Source organism: Anomaloglossus baeobatrachus, chromosome 9 (genome assembly GCF_048569485.1).
Source record: "Anomaloglossus baeobatrachus isolate aAnoBae1 chromosome 9, aAnoBae1.hap1, whole genome shotgun sequence".
NCBI classification, from domain to species: domain Eukaryota; kingdom Metazoa; phylum Chordata; class Amphibia; order Anura; family Aromobatidae; genus Anomaloglossus; species Anomaloglossus baeobatrachus.
The window spans coordinates 227,150,654-227,167,215 of record NC_134361.1 but is presented as its reverse complement, the minus strand read 5'-3'; the positions used below and the strand labels follow the sequence as shown (position 1 = coordinate 227,167,215).

The window sequence follows — 16,562 nt, the reverse complement described above, 5'->3', positions numbered from 1 at the left end:
GAGTGAGGATACCGTCTAAACCCCCTTAAGTGCTCCTCCGCTTTCCATGGAACCACTGAACCAGTTCCTCCGCTTTCTATACATGTCTCCCGTCCTGCCTGGCTTCTGACCTGTGGGTGTATGTGCAGGGTGGTGGTGTCCTGCCCTGAAGATGCCGGATCACGTATTGCCACATCCCGATGCCGGGTGCCGCCTCTTGTCCCTGTGAAGTGTTCACCTTCAGCTCCTTCTCTGATCCGGGCCGGTGCCCGTGTGATGCACCCCTGTATGGCTGCTGTAGATATTTCGGCTGTATGTGCGGGGTAGGAGTCTGCCGTATGCCGAATCTGCGTATGACTTGCCGCCTTTTCACATAGCACCAGATTTCATGCGTCTCACCTCAGCTTCCTTTTGTAGTGTTTGGATTTAAAGGGATTTTCCACTTAGTAACACTTTCATATTCCAAATACCAAACAGAACAGATACTCTTCCTCCGCGGGTCCAGCTCCGCCTCCCATCCGCCACTCGGGCCTTAGTGTTTTTGATGTCTCATCAACATAGCACATCACCGCTGCAGCCAATCACTCAGCTCAAGACTGGTATTGTCTACCTTGGCTTGAGTGATTAGCTACAGCGGTGGTGGTGCGCAGAGAGGGCACCTGCTCTGTCATCTTGCAGTGTTTGGAGTCCACTTTCCTGAAAGTGGAAACCCCTCATTTAACCCCTTCACCCTCGGGAGATTTTCCATCGTTTTTTGCTCCCCTTCTTCTAAGAGCCGTAACTTTTTTTTTTTTTTTTTTTCCGTCAATTTTGCCGTTACGAGGGCCTGGGTTTTTTGTTTTTTTTTTTTTTTTTGCAGGATGAGTTGTACTTTTAAACTATAAGTTTTACTATATAGTGCAAAAAAAAAAAATTAAAAATGCAGGAAAATGAAAAAAAAAAAAAAAATGCGATTTGCATGATTGTTTTTGGGATATTTTATTCACCGTGCTCACTATATGGTAAAACTGATGTGTGGGTGTGATGCCGCTGGACGGTGCGAGTTCATAGACACCAAACATGTGTAGGTTTACTTTTATCTAAGGGGTTAACAAAAAAAAATTCAGACGTTTGTCCAAAAAAAGTGGCACACTTTTTGCGCACTTTTTCGCGACCCGTAGTATTCTCATTTTTCGGGATCTGGGGCTCAGTGATGGCTTATTTTGTGCGACTCGAGCTGATGTTTTTAATGGCACCATTTTTGCGCAGATGCTACGTTTTGATCACCTGTTATTGCATTTTTCTCAAAATTAAACGTAATTTTGGCGGTTGGAATTTTTTTACCGCCACACCGTTTACCGATCAGATGAATTGATTTTATATTTTGATCGGGCGTTTCTGAACACGGCGATACCAAATGTGTGTATATTTTTTTTTTTTTTTTTTTTAACCCTCTAATTTTCAATGGTGCAAACAGAGGGTGACTGAACTTTTAGGGTCTTTTTTAAATTTTTTAAAAAATTTTTTTTTTTTTTATTTTATTTTATTTTACTAGTCCCCCTAGGAGAGCAACAAGGATCAGCAGTCTGATTTTTTTTTTTTTTTTGTTTATTTCTCCTGATCATAGCGGCACAGCTCAGATCAGCAGAAATGCTGCTCTCCACAGGCAGCGCTCTGCCGGCTGTAACAGGAAGTGAGTCATGATCGCGACAGGAGTCATCACATGGCCCTGTACTACCATGGCAACAATCTGCTCCCCTTGATCTCGTCACAGGGCTTCTGATGGGTGGGTAACTTCTCGTTACCCGCTGCGGGCATTTAAATTGCGCTCATATTTTGACAGTGCGATTTAAAAGGGTTAAGAGGCGCCGGCAGATCGTGGATCCACCTGCACCTGCGAGGCACACATGTCGGCTGTACAAATCAGCTGACCTGTGAAGAGATCGCCACCAGCTCACCACAGCCAGAGGTGATTACCCCTTCAAGATTTAAGACATACCGTTACGTCCTCGGTCGTGAAGGGCTTAATATGTGGCTTGAAGTGCTGGGTAAGAAGTTAATGTCATGGCGGATTCACAAGACATGACGGGATCGTGTAATAGATTTTGGTCCTCCAATATCGTCAGGAAGGGCGGCTGGGGGACTCCTGTTCTGGGATAGATGAGGCGCTCCTCTTGCAGTAATGGGTCCCCCCTAGATGGATGGATGGGGAGGGGAGGGATGGATGGATGGATGGATGGATGGAGAGAGGATGGATGGATGGATGGGGAGGGGAGGGATAGATGGATGGGGGGAGGGGATGGATGGGGGGAGGGGATGGATGGATGGGGAGGGGAGGGATGGATGGATGGGGGGAGGGATGGATGGATGGGGAGGGGAGGGATGGATGGGGAGGGGATGGATGGATGGGGAGGGGATGGATGGATGGATGGATGGGGAGGGGAGGGATGGATGGATGGGGAGGGGAGGGATGGATGGATGGAGGGGAGGGATGGATGGATGGGGAGGGGAGGGATGGATGGATGGGGAGGGGAGGGATGGATGGATGGGGAGGGGAGGGATGGATGGGGGGAGGGGATGGATGGATGGGGAGGGGATGGATGGATGGGGAGGGGATGGATGGGGAGGGGAGGGATGGATGGGGAGGGGAGGGATGGATGGGGAGGGGAGGGATGGATGGATGGGGGGAGGGGATGGATGGATGGGATGGATGGGGGGAGGGGATGGATGGATGGGGGGAGGGGATGGATGGATGGGGGGAGGGGATGGATGGATGGGGGGAGGGGATGGATGGATGGGGGGATGGATGGATGGGGGGAGGGGATGGATGGATGGGGGGAGGGGATGGATGGATGGGGGGAGGGGATGGATGGATGGGGAGGGGATGGATGGATGGATGGGGAGGGGATGGATGGATGGATGGGGAGGGGATGGATGGATGGATGGGGAGGGGATGGATGGATGGATGGGGAGGGGATGGATGGATGGATGGGGAGGGGATGGATGGATGGATGGGGAGGGGATGGATGGATGGATGGGGAGGGGATGGATGGATGGATGGGGAGGGGATGGATGGATGGATGGGGAGGGGATGGATGGATGGATGGGGAGGGGATGGATGGATGGGGAGGGGATGGATGGATGGGGAGGGGATGGATGGATGGGGAGGGGATGGATGGATGGATGGATGGGGAGGGGAGGGATGGATGGATGGGGAGGGGAGGGATGGATGGATGGAGGGGAGGGATGGATGGATGGGGAGGGGAGGGATGGATGGATGGGGAGGGGAGGGATGGATGGGGGGAGGGGATGGATGGATGGGGAGGGGATGGATGGATGGGGAGGGGATGGATGGGGAGGGGATGGATGGATGAAGAGGGGATGGATGGATGAAGAGGGGATGGATGGGGAGGGGATGGATGGATGGATGGATGGGGAGGCGACGGATGGATGGATGGATGGATGGGGAGGGGATGGATGGATGGATGGATGGGGAGGGGATGGATGGATGGATGGATGGGGAGGGGATGGATGGATGGGGAGGCGACGGATGGGGAGGGGAGGGATGGATGGGGAGGGGAGGGATGGATGGGGGGGAGGGGATGGATGGGGAGGGGAGGGGATGGATGGATGGGGAGGGGAGGGGATGGATGGATGGGGGGGAGGGGATGGATGGATGGGGGGGAGGGGATGGATGGATGGGGAGGGGAGGGGATGGATGGATGGGGGGGAGGGGATGGATGGATGGGGGGGAGGGGATGGATGGATGGGGGGGGAGGGGATGGATGGATGGGGGGGGAGGGGATGGATGGATGGGGGGGAGGGCATGGATGGATGGGGAGGGGATGGATGGATGGGGAGGGGATGGATGGATGGGGAGGGGATGGATGGATGGGGAGGGAGGGGATGGATGGGGGGGAGGGGATGGATGGATGGGGAGGGGATGGATGGATGGGGAGGGAGGGGATGGATGGATGGGGGGGAGGGGATGGATGGATGGATTGGGAGGGGATGGATGGATGGGGAGGGAGGGCATGGATGGATGGGGAGGGGATGCATGGGGAGGGGATGGATGGATGGATGGGGAGGGGATGGATGGATGGATGGATGGATGGATGGGGAAGGGGATGCATGGGGAGGGGATGGATGGATGGGGAGGGGACGGATGGATGGATGGGGAGGGGACGGATGGATGGATGGGGAGGGGATGGATGGATAATGGATGGATGGAGGGATGGAGAGAGGAGGGATGGAAAGAGGATGGATGGATGGAGAGAGGATGGATGGATAATGGATGGAAGGATGGATAATGGATGGATGGGGAGGGGACGGATGGATGAAGGGATGGATGGAGAGGAGATGGATGGAGAGAGGATGGATGGATGAAGGGATGGATGGATGGAGAGGAGATGGATGCAGAGAGGATGGATGGAGGGATGGATAATGGATGGATGGAGGGATGGATAATGGATGGATGGAGGGATGGATAATGGATGGATGGGGAGGGGACGGATGGATGGGGATGAACGGACGGATGAGAATGGACAATCTTTTTGTTGGTGGCATCCGTTTCTTCAGTGTGTATGTCTCCAGCACAGGGCATATAACCCCTGTCATGTTCTTGTATTGTTTCCGCAGAGCGCGCACATGTCGATGATTGATGCGCTGATGATGGCGTATACGGTGGAGATGATGAGCATCGAGAAGGTGGTGTCCAGTGTGAAGCGTTTCTCTACGTTCAGTGCCTCTAAAGAGCTGCCGTACGATCTGGAGGACGCCATGGTCTTCTGGATCAATAAGGTAGAGCGCGGTAATGTGCGGAGCCATGATGATATATAGGGGTCACTCTGTGATCACTCTGTGGGGGGCGGCCGCTGTCATCGTGTTTCGTCCTAACGATCCATATATTCATTGTATTACTTTGCAGGTGAACATGAAAATGCGGGAGATTCTGGAGAAGGAGCATCGGGTCAGACAGCAAATCATCGAGAGCCCGAGTCATCAAAAGGTATTAACGCTCATTACACCCACATGGGTAAAGCTGATCAATAGAAATGAGTGAAAAGCTTTGGGGGACCCTGCTCCGGCGTCCACGTTGGTCCTCTATTGCGGCAATCTAAACCTCTTGGCGCCTCTTGTGATTACCAAGCCCCCGCCGCGCCATCAGGCCTAGTAATGCCAGGATGGCGGTACTTGTGTGCGGCTGACCAACCGCCAGCGTGGACGCCGGAGCAGCCGCCAGCGTGGACGCCGGAGCAGCCGCCAGCGTGGACGCCGGAGCAGCCGCCAGCGTGGACGCCGGAGCAGCCGCCAGCGTGGACGCCGGAGCAGCCGCCAGCGTGGACGCCGGAGCAACCGCCAGCAACCTTTTCCTTCAACTCTATTGATAAAGGAAAGTTCTCACGCTGTCAGTCTGTTCTTGGGTAACACAGCTGCCCCCTAGTGGACGATTCAGATACTGTAGACAAAGAATAATCCTATGGACTGGTGTCACGTATACAGCGGGAAAAAGTATTTCCGGCCCCCAATTGTGCACGTTCTCCCCCTTATAAAGATGAGATTTGCCTGTAAGTGACATCAGAGGTGACCACAACTATGAGACACAAAAAGAGAAAATCCAGAAAATCACCGCCTCTGATTTTTTTGTTTGCAAATTCTGGTGGAAAATAAGTATTTGATCAAGAACAAAAGTTCATCTCAATATTTTGTTATATCCATTGTTGGCAATGACAAAGGTGAGATGTTTTCTGTCTTCATGAGGTTGGCACACACTGTTGGTGATATGTTGGCTCGTTCCTCCATGCAGATCTCCTTTAGACAAGTGATGTTATGGGCCTGTCACTGGGCAACACGGACTTTCAACTCCCTCCAAAGGTTTTCTATGGGGTTGAGGTCTGGAGACTGGCTAGGCCACTCCATGACCTTCATATGCTTTTTATGAAGCCACTTCTTCATTGCCCTGGCAGTGTGCTTGAAATCATTATCACGCTGAAAGACCCATCCACATTTCATCTTCGATGCCCTTGCTGATGGAAGGAGGTTTACACTCAAAATCTCACAATACATGACCTCATTCATTCTTTCATGTACATGGGTCAGTCTTCCTGGTCACTTTGCAGAGAAACAGCCCCAAAGTATGATGTTGCCACCCCCATGCTTCACAGTAGGTATGGTGTTCTTTGGATGCAACTTTGCATTCTGTCTCCTCCAAACACGATGAGTTGTGTTTCTACAAAACAGTTCTACTTTGGTTTCACAAGAACATATGACATTCTCCCAATACTCTTCTGGATAATCTAAATGCTCTCTAGCAAACTTCATATGGGCCTGGACATGTACTGGCTTAAGCAGGGGGACATGTCTGGCACTGCATGATCTGAGTCCCTGGCAGCGTAGTGTGTTACTGATTGTAGCCTTTGTTACGGTGGTCCCAGCTCTATGCAGGTTATTCACCAGGTCCCCCCCCATGTGGTTCCGGGATTTTTGCTCACCATTCTTGTGATCATTTTGACCCCAAGGAGGGAGATTATCAGTGGTCTTGTATGTCTTCCATTTCTTTTTCGCTCCTAATTGGGAGACCCAGACAATTGGGTGTATAGCTACTGCCTCCGGAGGCCGCACAAAGTACTACACTTAAAAGTGTAAGGCCCCTCCCCTTCTGGCTATACACCCCCCCGTGGGAGCACGGGTCCCTCAGTTTTTGCTTTGTGCGAAGGAGGTCAGACACGCACGCATAGCTCCACTGTTTAGTCAGCAGCAGCTGCTGACTATGTCGGATGGAAGAAAAGAGGGCCCATACAGGGCCCCCAGCATGCTCCCTTCTCACCCCACTTTCTGTCGGTGGTGCTTGTTAAGGTTGAGGTACCCATTGCGGGTACGGAGGCTGGAGCCCACATGCTGATTCCTTCCCCATCCCCATTAGGGCTCTGGGCGAAGTGGGACTTTACCGGTCTCCAGGCACTGAGACCGTGCTCCATCCGCAGCCCCTGGAGAAGCCGCTGGATATGGAGCTGAGTATCGTCAGGGACAGGCCCTGCTACATCAAGGTACTCTGTGTCCCCGTGCATACGCGCGCACACCGCAGCATTGCTGGGTGTGTTAGTGCGCCGGGGACAACAGCGCTGCTGCGCTTGTGCCATTTCCTCACTTCAGCTTAGCTGAGTGGGTAGACTCAGTGAGAACGGTCGCGCCGGCCGCTGGGACTGCGACGCGGCTGGGACTTGTGGTGCGCCGGGGACTTCCGCGCTGGCCGTGCATATATCACGGCCGCGCTTATTACTACAGTCCCCGGCTTTTTGCGGCCTAGTTCGTCTCGTTCCCGCTTCCGCACCTGCCAGTCAGGAGGAGGGCGGGACGCTGTACAGAGCATCAGCGCTGAGGGCTGGAGTCGTTTTTACATACTCCAGCCCTCACACCAGGCACAGTAGGACGCAGTTTCCCGCTCTTTGTTTGTGGCACGCCCACGGTCCGCCCCTCTTCACAGGACGCCGGCAGCCATTCCTGCCTGCACGCTGAGCTGCAGAGGGGAGACGGGGAGACCCAGACACGGGATTCTACGGCCTCATACCCGCTGTTCAGCGGGCGGTAAGCAGCCTCAAGGGCTCTCCCCCACTTGTGCCATTTGTATACTGAGTATTTTGTGTTTGCAAATACTTTGTACTGTACGGTCGCTGGTGATTCTCGGCTATACCCCCTCCTAGATTACAAGGAGGCAACAGCATGTCGTCCGCAAAACGCAAGGGTGCCAAGGCACAGACATTATATGCTGCCTGTACCGCATGTGGGGCTGCTCTACCGGCAGGTTCCACTGACCCCCATTGTGTGCAGTGCTCGGCCCCTGTGCAACTTGCACAGCCGGGGCCTCTGCTGGACGTGACCCAGAGTGTACCACCTGTGAATGCTGTCCAGGTGACAGGAACAGAGTTTGCAGCTTTTGCTGACAGATTGTCTATGACCATGTCAAAGGTTCTTGAAACATTGCAGTCTAGACCAGTAACTCAGACCATGGACACTGTGGCATCATTGCGCCCTGGTCCCCCTCAGCTGGAACACTTCCAAGCTCCGGGGGTGTCACATGCACCCCAGGGTGACGATTCTGACTCAGACAACAGTCCCAGACAACCTAAGCGGGCTCGTTATGAGGGGCCCTCAACTTCATCTCACTGGTCAGGGTCCCAGCGGGACGGATCTATGGGTGATGAGGCGGATGTAACTGATCAAGATTCTGATCCTGGGACCGCTCTCAATCTGGATACACCGGATGGTGACGCCATAGTGAATGATCTTATAGCGTCCATCAATAGGATGTTAGATATTTCCCCGCCAGCTCTTCCTGCGGAGGAGGCAGCTTCACAGCAGGAGAAATTCCATTTCAGATATCCCAAGCGTAAATTAAGCACTTTTCTGGACCACTCTGACTTTAGAGATGCAATCCAGAAACACCACGCTTATCCTGAGAAGCGGTTTTCTAAACGGCTTAAAGATACACGCTATCCTTTTCCCCCGGACGTGGTCAAGGGTTGGACCCAGTGTCCCAAGGTGGACCCTCCAATCTCCAGGCTTGCGGCTAGATCCTTAGTTGCAGTAGAAGATGGAGCGGCACTTAAAGATGCCACTGACAGGCAGATGGAGCTCTGGCTGAAATCCATCTATGAAGCTATTGGAGCGTCGTTGGCGCCAGCTTTTGCAGCCGTATGGGCACTCCAAGCTATTTCAGCTGGGCTTATACAAGTCGACTCGGTCACACGTACATCTGCCCCGCAGGTGGCACCATTGACCTCTCAAATGTCTGCATTCGCGTCTTACGCGATTAATGCTGTCCTGGACTCTACGAGCCGTACGGCGGTGGCGTCAGCCAACTCCGTGGTTTTGCGCAGAGCCCTGTGGTTGAGAGAATGGAAAGCAGATTCTGCTTCCAAGAAGTGCTTAACCAGTTTGCCTTTTTCTCGTGACCGATTGTTTGGGGAGCGTTTGGATGAAACATTAAACACTCCAAGGGTAAGGATTCATCCTTACCTCAGCCCAGACAAAACAAACCCCAACAAAGGAGGGGTCAGTCTGGTTTTCGGTCCTTTCGAGGCTCAGGCAGGTCCCAATTCTCCTCGTCCAAAAGGACTCAAAAGGATCAGAGAGGCTCAGATTCTTGGCGGACTCAGTCACGCCCAAAAAAGACAGCAGGAAGAACCGTTACCAAGACGGCTTCCTCATGACTTTCAGCCTCCTCTCTCCGCATCCTCGGTCGGTGGCAGGCTCTCCCGCTTTGGCGGCATTTGGCTGTCACAGGTCAAAGACCGTTGGGTGACGGACATTCTGTTTCACGGGTACAGGATAGAGTTCAGCTCTCGCACTCCAACTCGTTTCTTCAGAACTTCCCCACCGCCCGACCGAGCCGATGTTCTGCTGCAGGCGGTGGCCGCTCTAAAGGCGGAAGGAGTGGTGACTTCCGTTCCTCTTCAGGAACAAGGTCACGGTTTTTACTCCAATCTGTTTGTGGTGCCAAAGAAGGACGGGTCCTTTCGGCCCGTCCTGGATCTAAAGTTGCTCAACAAACACGTAAAAACCAGGAGGTTCCGGATGGAATCTCTACGCTCCGTCATCGCCTCAATGTCTCAAGGAGATTTCTTAGCATCAATAGACATCAAAGATGCTTATCTTCATGTGCCGATTGCGCCAGAGCATCAGCGTTTTCTACGCTTCGTTATAGGAAGCGAACACCTGCAGTTCGTAGCGTTACCTTTCGGGCTGGCAACAGCCCCTCGGGTCTTCACCAAGGTCATGGCAGCAGTAGTAGCTGTCCTGCACTCACAGGGTCACTCCGTGATCCCGTATTTGGACGATCTACTTATAAAGGCACCCTCTCAAGAGGCATGCCAACACAGCCTGAACGTGGCACTGAAGACTCTCCAGAGTTTCGGGTGGATTATCAACTTTTCAAAGTCAAATCTAATCCCGACCCAATCACTAACATATCTTGGCATGGAGTTTCATACTCTCTCAGCGATAGTGAAGCTTCCACTGGACAAGCAGTGCTCTCTGCAGACAGGGGTGCAATCTCTCCTGCAGAACCAGTCCCACTCCTTGAGGCGCCTCATGCATTTCCTAGGGAAGATGGTGGCAGCAATGGAAGCAGTCCCTTTCGCGCAGTTTCATCTGCCCCCTCTACAATGGGACATTCTCCGCCAATGGGACGGGAAGTCGACGTCCCTCGACAGGGATGTCTCCCTCTCTCAGGCAACCAAGGACTCTCTCCGATGGTGGCTTCTTCCCACCTCATTGTCAAAAGGAAAGTCGTTCCTACCCCCATCCTGGGCGGTGGTCACGACAGATGCGAGCCTATCAGGGTGGGGAGCAGTGTTTCTTCACCACAGGGCTCAGGGTACGTGGACTCAGAGAGCGTCCACCCTTCAGATCAATGTTCTGGAAATCAGAGCAGTCTATCTTGCTCCGCGAGCCTTCCAACAGTGGCTCGCTAAGCCTTTCAAGAAGTCCGGCGGATTCTGACGTGGGTGGAAAACACAGCATCCACCATATCCGCAGTTCACATCCCAGGCGTGGAAAACTGGGAAGCAGACTTTCTCAGTCGCCAGGGCATGGACGCAGGGGAATGGTCCCTTCACCCGGACGTGTTTCAGGAGATCTGTCGCCGCTGGGGGATGCCGGACGTCGTCCTGATGGCGTCACGGCACAACACCAAGGTCCAGGTTTTCATGGCACGGTCTCACGATCACCGAGCTCTGGCGGCAGACGCCTTAGTTCAGGATTGGTCGCAGTTCCGACTACCTTATGTGTTCCCACCTCTGGCATTGTTGCCCAGAGTGCTCCGCAAAATCAGGTCCGACTGCCGTTGCGCCATTCTCGTCGCTCCAGACTGGCCAAGGAGGTCGTGGTACCCGGATCTGTGGCATCTCACGGTAGGACAACCGTGGGCGCTACCAGACCGTCCAGACTTGCTGTCTCAAGGGCCGTTTTTCCATCTGAATTCTGCGGCCCTGAACCTGACTGTGTGGCCATTGAGTCCTGGATCCTAGGGACCTCAGGTTTATCTCATGATGTTGTTGCCACCATGAGACAGGCTAGGAAACCATCCTCCGCCAAGATCTACCACAGAACGTGGAAGATATTCTTATCTTGGTGCTCTGCTCAGGGAGTTTCTCCCTGGCCATTTGCATTGCCTATTTTTCTTTCCTTCCTGCAGTCTGGGTTGGAAAAAGGTTTGTCGCTTGGCTCCCTTAAAGGACAAGTCTCCGCGCTATCCGTATTCTTTCAGAAGCGCCTGGCGCGACTTCCTAAGGTACGCACGTTCCTGCAGGGGGTTTGTCATATCGTTCCCCCTTACAAACGGCCATTGGAACCCTGGGATCTGAACAAGGTTCTAATTGCTCTCCAGAAGCCGCCTTTCGAGCCTATGAAGGAGATTTCCTTTTCTCGGCTTTCACAGAAAGTGGCTTTTCTGGTGGCGGTCACGTCTCTTCGGAGAGTGTCAGAGCTGGCGGCGCTATCTTGCAAATCTCCCTTCCTGGTGTTTCACCAAGACAAGGTAGTACTGCGTCCAATTCCAGAGTTTCTTCCCAAGGTGGTATCTTCCTTTCATCTCAATCAGGATATCACTTTACCATCTTTGGGTCCTCATCCAGTTCATCAATGTGAAAAGGATTTGCATTTGTTGGATCTGGTGAGAGCACTCAGAATCTACTTTTCCCGCACGGCGCCCCTGCGCCGCTCGGATTCACTCTTTGTCCTTGTCGCTGGTAAGCGCAAGGGGTCGCAGGCTGCCAAATCCACCCTGGCTCGATGGATCAAGGAACCAATTCTTGAAGCCTACCGTTCTTCTGGGCTTCCGGTTTCTTCAGGGCTGAAGGCCCATTCTACCAGAGCCGTGGGTGCGTCCTGGGCATCACGGCACCAGGCTACGGCTCAGCAGGTGTGCCAGGCGGCTACCTGGTCGAGTCTGCACACCTGTACCAAGCATTATCAGGTGCATACCTATGCTTCGGCGGACGCCAGCCTAGGTAGACAAGTCCTGCAGGCGGCGGTGACCCACCTGTAAGAAAGGGCTGCCTGACAGCCCGATCGCGAGGTATTCTTTTACCCACCCAGGGACTGCTTTTGGACGTCCCAATTGTCTGGGTCTCCCAATTAGGAGCGAAAAAGAAGGGAATTTTGTTTACTTACCGTAAATTCCTTTTCTTCTAGCTCCAATTGGGAGACCCAGCACCCGCCCTGTTTTTTCTGAGGGTATTTGTTTTTCGGGTACACATGTTGTTCATGTTGATAAGTTACGTTCTCCGATATTGTTTATCGGATTGAATTTGTTTTTGAAACAGTTATTGGCTTTCCTCCTTCTTGCTTTTGCACTAAAACTGAGGGACCCGTGATCCCACGGGGGGGTGTATAGCCAGAAGGGGAGGGGCCTTACACTTTTAAGTGTAGTACTTTGTGCGGCCTCCGGAGGCAGTAGCTATACACCCAATTGTCTGGGTCTCCCAATTGGAGCTAGAAGAAAAGGAATTTACGGTAAGTAAACAAAATTCCCTTCTTTCTTATTATTGCTCCCACAGTTGATTTCATCACACCAAGCTGCTTGCCTATTGCAGATTCAGTCTTCTCAGCTGGGTGCAGGGCTCCAATTTTGTTTCTGGTGTCCTCTGACAGCTCTTTGGTCTTCACCATAGTGGAGTTTGAGTTGTGAATGTTTGAGGTTGTGCACAGGTGTATTTTATACTGATAACAAGGTCAAACAGGGGCCATTACTACAGGTAATGAGTGGAGGACAGAGGAGCCTCTTAAAGAAGAAGTTACAGGTCTGTGAGAGCCAGAAATCTTGCATGTTTTTAGGTGACTAAATACTTATTTTCCACCATAATTTGCAAAAAAAAAAAAAATCTTCCCAAATCAGAGGCGGTGATTTTCTGGATTTTCTCATTTTGTGTCTCGTAGTTGTGGTCACCTCTGATGTCAATTACAGGCAAATCTCATCTTTATAAGGGGGAGAGCGCGTATAATTGGGGGCCGACTAAATTTTTTTTTTTCCCCCCACTGTAGGTTACTCCTTGTATTGAATAATTTTTCTACGACAGTCAGGACATGCTGAGAGTTGTAGTTTCACACCATAACGTTAGGTTTTTTTTGGTGGACCAAAGGGCAATCAAGATCAGGGTGCAACCTTGTAATATACCCCCCCCCGCACGCCGGACCATTAGGGATACATTTGGACGAGAACAAACCCCCATATACTGAAGAAGGGCCCTTGTCCCGGAGCAGTTATCGGTCTTCAGCCTCCGGATCATTGATCGCCGATGACTCTATTATTGATAATGACCGTATAGAACAGAATTACTGCCGATCACGTCTGCCCAGTATATAGCATATAAGACCCCATTATCCCGTGCACTGCAAGTCTATGAACAGCTGCATGTTATATCCTCTGCACTCGCCAACAACTCTGTCCTAACCAAAGGGAGATTGCAATGTACTAATCTGGGTTTGCGCTTTTGCTTTGTTTTTCTCTTTAATCTGCTAATTTGACTTAATGTGCACTTTCTTTATACGATGATGCTGGGGGTCTCGATTATACGATGACGCTGGGGGTCTCGATCTGCCCTGTTTCAATCAAAATATAGATCGAAGGTGAAATGGGGCATCTCCCCATATTTTACATGTGATACTGGCCACATCGTAAGGAAGTGGGTGAAGATCTGAATAGAACTTAATATTATTATTATTTATATTATTATTTATATTATTTTTATTATTTATAGTATTCATATATTTATTAGTAGTATTATTATTAGTATTATCCATATTATTATTAGTATTAAATATAATTAATAATAATTATATTACTAATACTAATAATTGAATACTATAATAAATATAAAAATAATAATTATAAATGCTACTAATAATACTACTAATATATGAATACTATAAATAATTATAATAAAAATAATATTTAATAAATAAATAAAATATAAATAATAATAAATATAATATAAATTAAAATATAATATACATAATAATAATAATAATTAATAATAAAAATATAATCTGAATAATATAAATAATAAATATAATATAAATATAATAATAATGTTTATTTTTGTAACTTATTTATTTTTAATTATTTTTCATCTCCATTGCGGTCATATTAGCTTGTTAAACTTTATCACTTCCACTATAGCTAAAGGGGCGTACACAGAGATTCTTCTCTTTGGTTATATATATATATATATATATATATATATATATATATATATATATATATATATATATATATATATATATATATATATATATATATATATATATATATATATATATATATAATATATTTTTTTTTTTTTTTTCTGCATGATAACTTATTTATAAGCCAGAGGCGTCGAAGGGGAAAAAAGAAAATGGCCTCAGAGCCGGCAGTCTGTCTGATATGGTAAGACTCGCTGTCTAACCGGGTCACATAGATCGGCTATTACGGTGGAGGGGTGGTGTGCAGAGCTGTGCGTCATTACAAACACCGCTCTGTGTCTATTCGAGGCATAGTGGCCGTGTACCTGGGATAGAAGATGCAGAGCGGTGTATGTGACAAGCTACACACACTACACAATACAGAACAGTGTTGTGTTGTGTGATGAGCAGTGTAGTGTCCGATCAGCGCTTGTCACATACACAACTCTGCATCTATCCCTGGTACATAGGCAGTATTCCTTGATGCCTGGGATAGATGCAGAGTGGAGTTTGTAATGCTCCCCTTGCACAGTAATCATGTGACGTGGTGAGATCTTATGGACGCGGGGAGGTTTTTGGGATGTTGTCGAGACCTTTGGGACGTTGTCGAGACCTTTGGGACGTTGTCGAGACCTTTGGGACGTTGTCGAGACCTTTGGGACGTTGTCGAGACCTTTGGGACGTTGTCGAGACCTTTGGGACGTTGTCGAGACCTTGGGGACGTTGGTGAGACCTTTGGGGACGTTGGTGAGACCTTTGGGGACGTTGGTGAGACCTTTGGGGACGTTGGTGAGGTCTTTGGGGACGTTGGTGAGGTCTTTGGGGACGTTGGTGAGGTCTTTGGGGACGTTGGTGAGGTCTTTGGGGACGTTGGTGAGGTCTTTGGGGACGTTGGTGAGGTCTTTGGGGACGTTGGTGAGGTCTTTGGGGACGTTGGTGAGGTCTTTGGGGACGTTGGTGAGGTCTTTGGGGACGTTGGTGAGGTCTTTGGGGACGTTGGTGAGGTCTTTGGGGACGTTGGTGAGGTCTTTGGGGACGTTGGTGAGGTCTTTGGGGACGTTGGTGAGGTCTTTGGGGACGTTGGTGAGGTCTTTGGGGACGTTGGTGAGGTCTTTGGGGACGTTGGTGAGGTCTTTGGGGACGTTGGTGAGGTCTTTGGGGACGTTGGTGAGGTCTTTGGGGACGTTGGTGAGGTCTTTGGGGACGTTGGTGAGGTCTTTGGGGACGTTGGTGAGGCCTTTGGGGACGTTGGTGAGGCCTTTGGGGACGTTGGTGAGGCCTTTGGGGACGTTGGTGAGGCCTTTGGGGACGTTGGTGAGGCCTTTGGGGACGTTGGTGAGGCCTTTGGGGCGTGGTGAGGCCTTTGGGGACGTTGGTGAGGCCTTTGGGGACGTTGGTGAGGCCTTTGGGGCGTGGTGAGGCCTTTGGGGCGTGGTGAGGCCTTTGGGGCGTGGTGAGGCCTTTGGGGCGTGGTGAGGCCTTTGGGGCGTGGTGAGGCCTTTGGGGCGTGGTGAGGCCTTTGGGGCGTGGTGAGGCCTTTGGGGCGTGGTGAGACCTTTGGGGCGTGGTGAGACCTTTGGGGCGTGGTGAGGCCTTTGGGGCGTGGTGAGGCCTTTGGGGCGTGGTGAGGCCTTTGGGGCGTGGTGAGGCCTTTGGGGCGTGGTGAGGCCTTTGGGGCGTGGTGAGGCCTTTGGGGCGTGGTGAGGCCTTTGGGGCGTGGTGAGGCCTTTGGGGCGTGGTGAGGCCTTTGGGGCGTGGTGAGGCCTTTGGGGCGTGGTGAGGCCTTTGGGGCGTGGTGAGGCCTTTGGGGCGTGGTGAGGCCTTTGGGGCGTGGTGAGGCCTTTGGGGCGTGGTGAGGCCTTTGGGGCGTGGTGAGGCCTTTGGGGCGTGGTGAGGCCTTTGGGGCGTGGTGAGGCCTTTGGGGCGTGGTGAGGCCTTTGGGGCGTGGTGAGGCCTTTGGGGCGTGGTGAGGCCTTTGGGGCGTGGTGAGGCCTTTGGGGCGTGGTGAGGCCTTTGGGGCGTGGTGAGGCCTTTGGGGCGTGGTGAGGCCTTTGGGGCGTGGTGAGGCCTTTGGGGCGTGGTGAGGCCTTTGGGGCGTGGTGAGGCCTTTGGGGCGTGGTGAGGCCTTTGGGGCGTGGTGAGGCCTTTGGGGCGTGGTGAGGCCTTTGGGGCGTGGTGAGGCCTTTGGGGCGTGGTGAGGCCTTTGGGGCGTGGTGAGGCCTTTGGGGCGTGGTGAGGCCTTTGGGGCGTGGTGAGGCCTTTGGGGCGTGGTGAGGCCTTTGGGGCGTGGTGAGGCCTTTGGGGCGTGGTGAGGCCTTTGGGGCGTGGTGAGGCCTTTGGGGCGTGGTGAGGCCTTTGGGGCGTGGTGAGGCCTTTGGGGC

General features: G+C 51.8%; 1 protein-coding gene across 1 annotated transcript in view; it reads left to right on the top strand.

Annotated features, from left to right (window-relative positions):
• The window catches only part of LOC142251668 (calmodulin-regulated spectrin-associated protein 1-like), a 94,652-nt gene that overhangs the window by 33,348 nt on the left and 44,742 nt on the right, over positions 1-16,562 (top strand). The window contains 2 exon segments of the mRNA XM_075324677.1: positions 4,597-4,758; positions 4,886-4,966. Coding sequence (XP_075180792.1) covers positions 4,597-4,758; positions 4,886-4,966 — 243 coding nt within the window.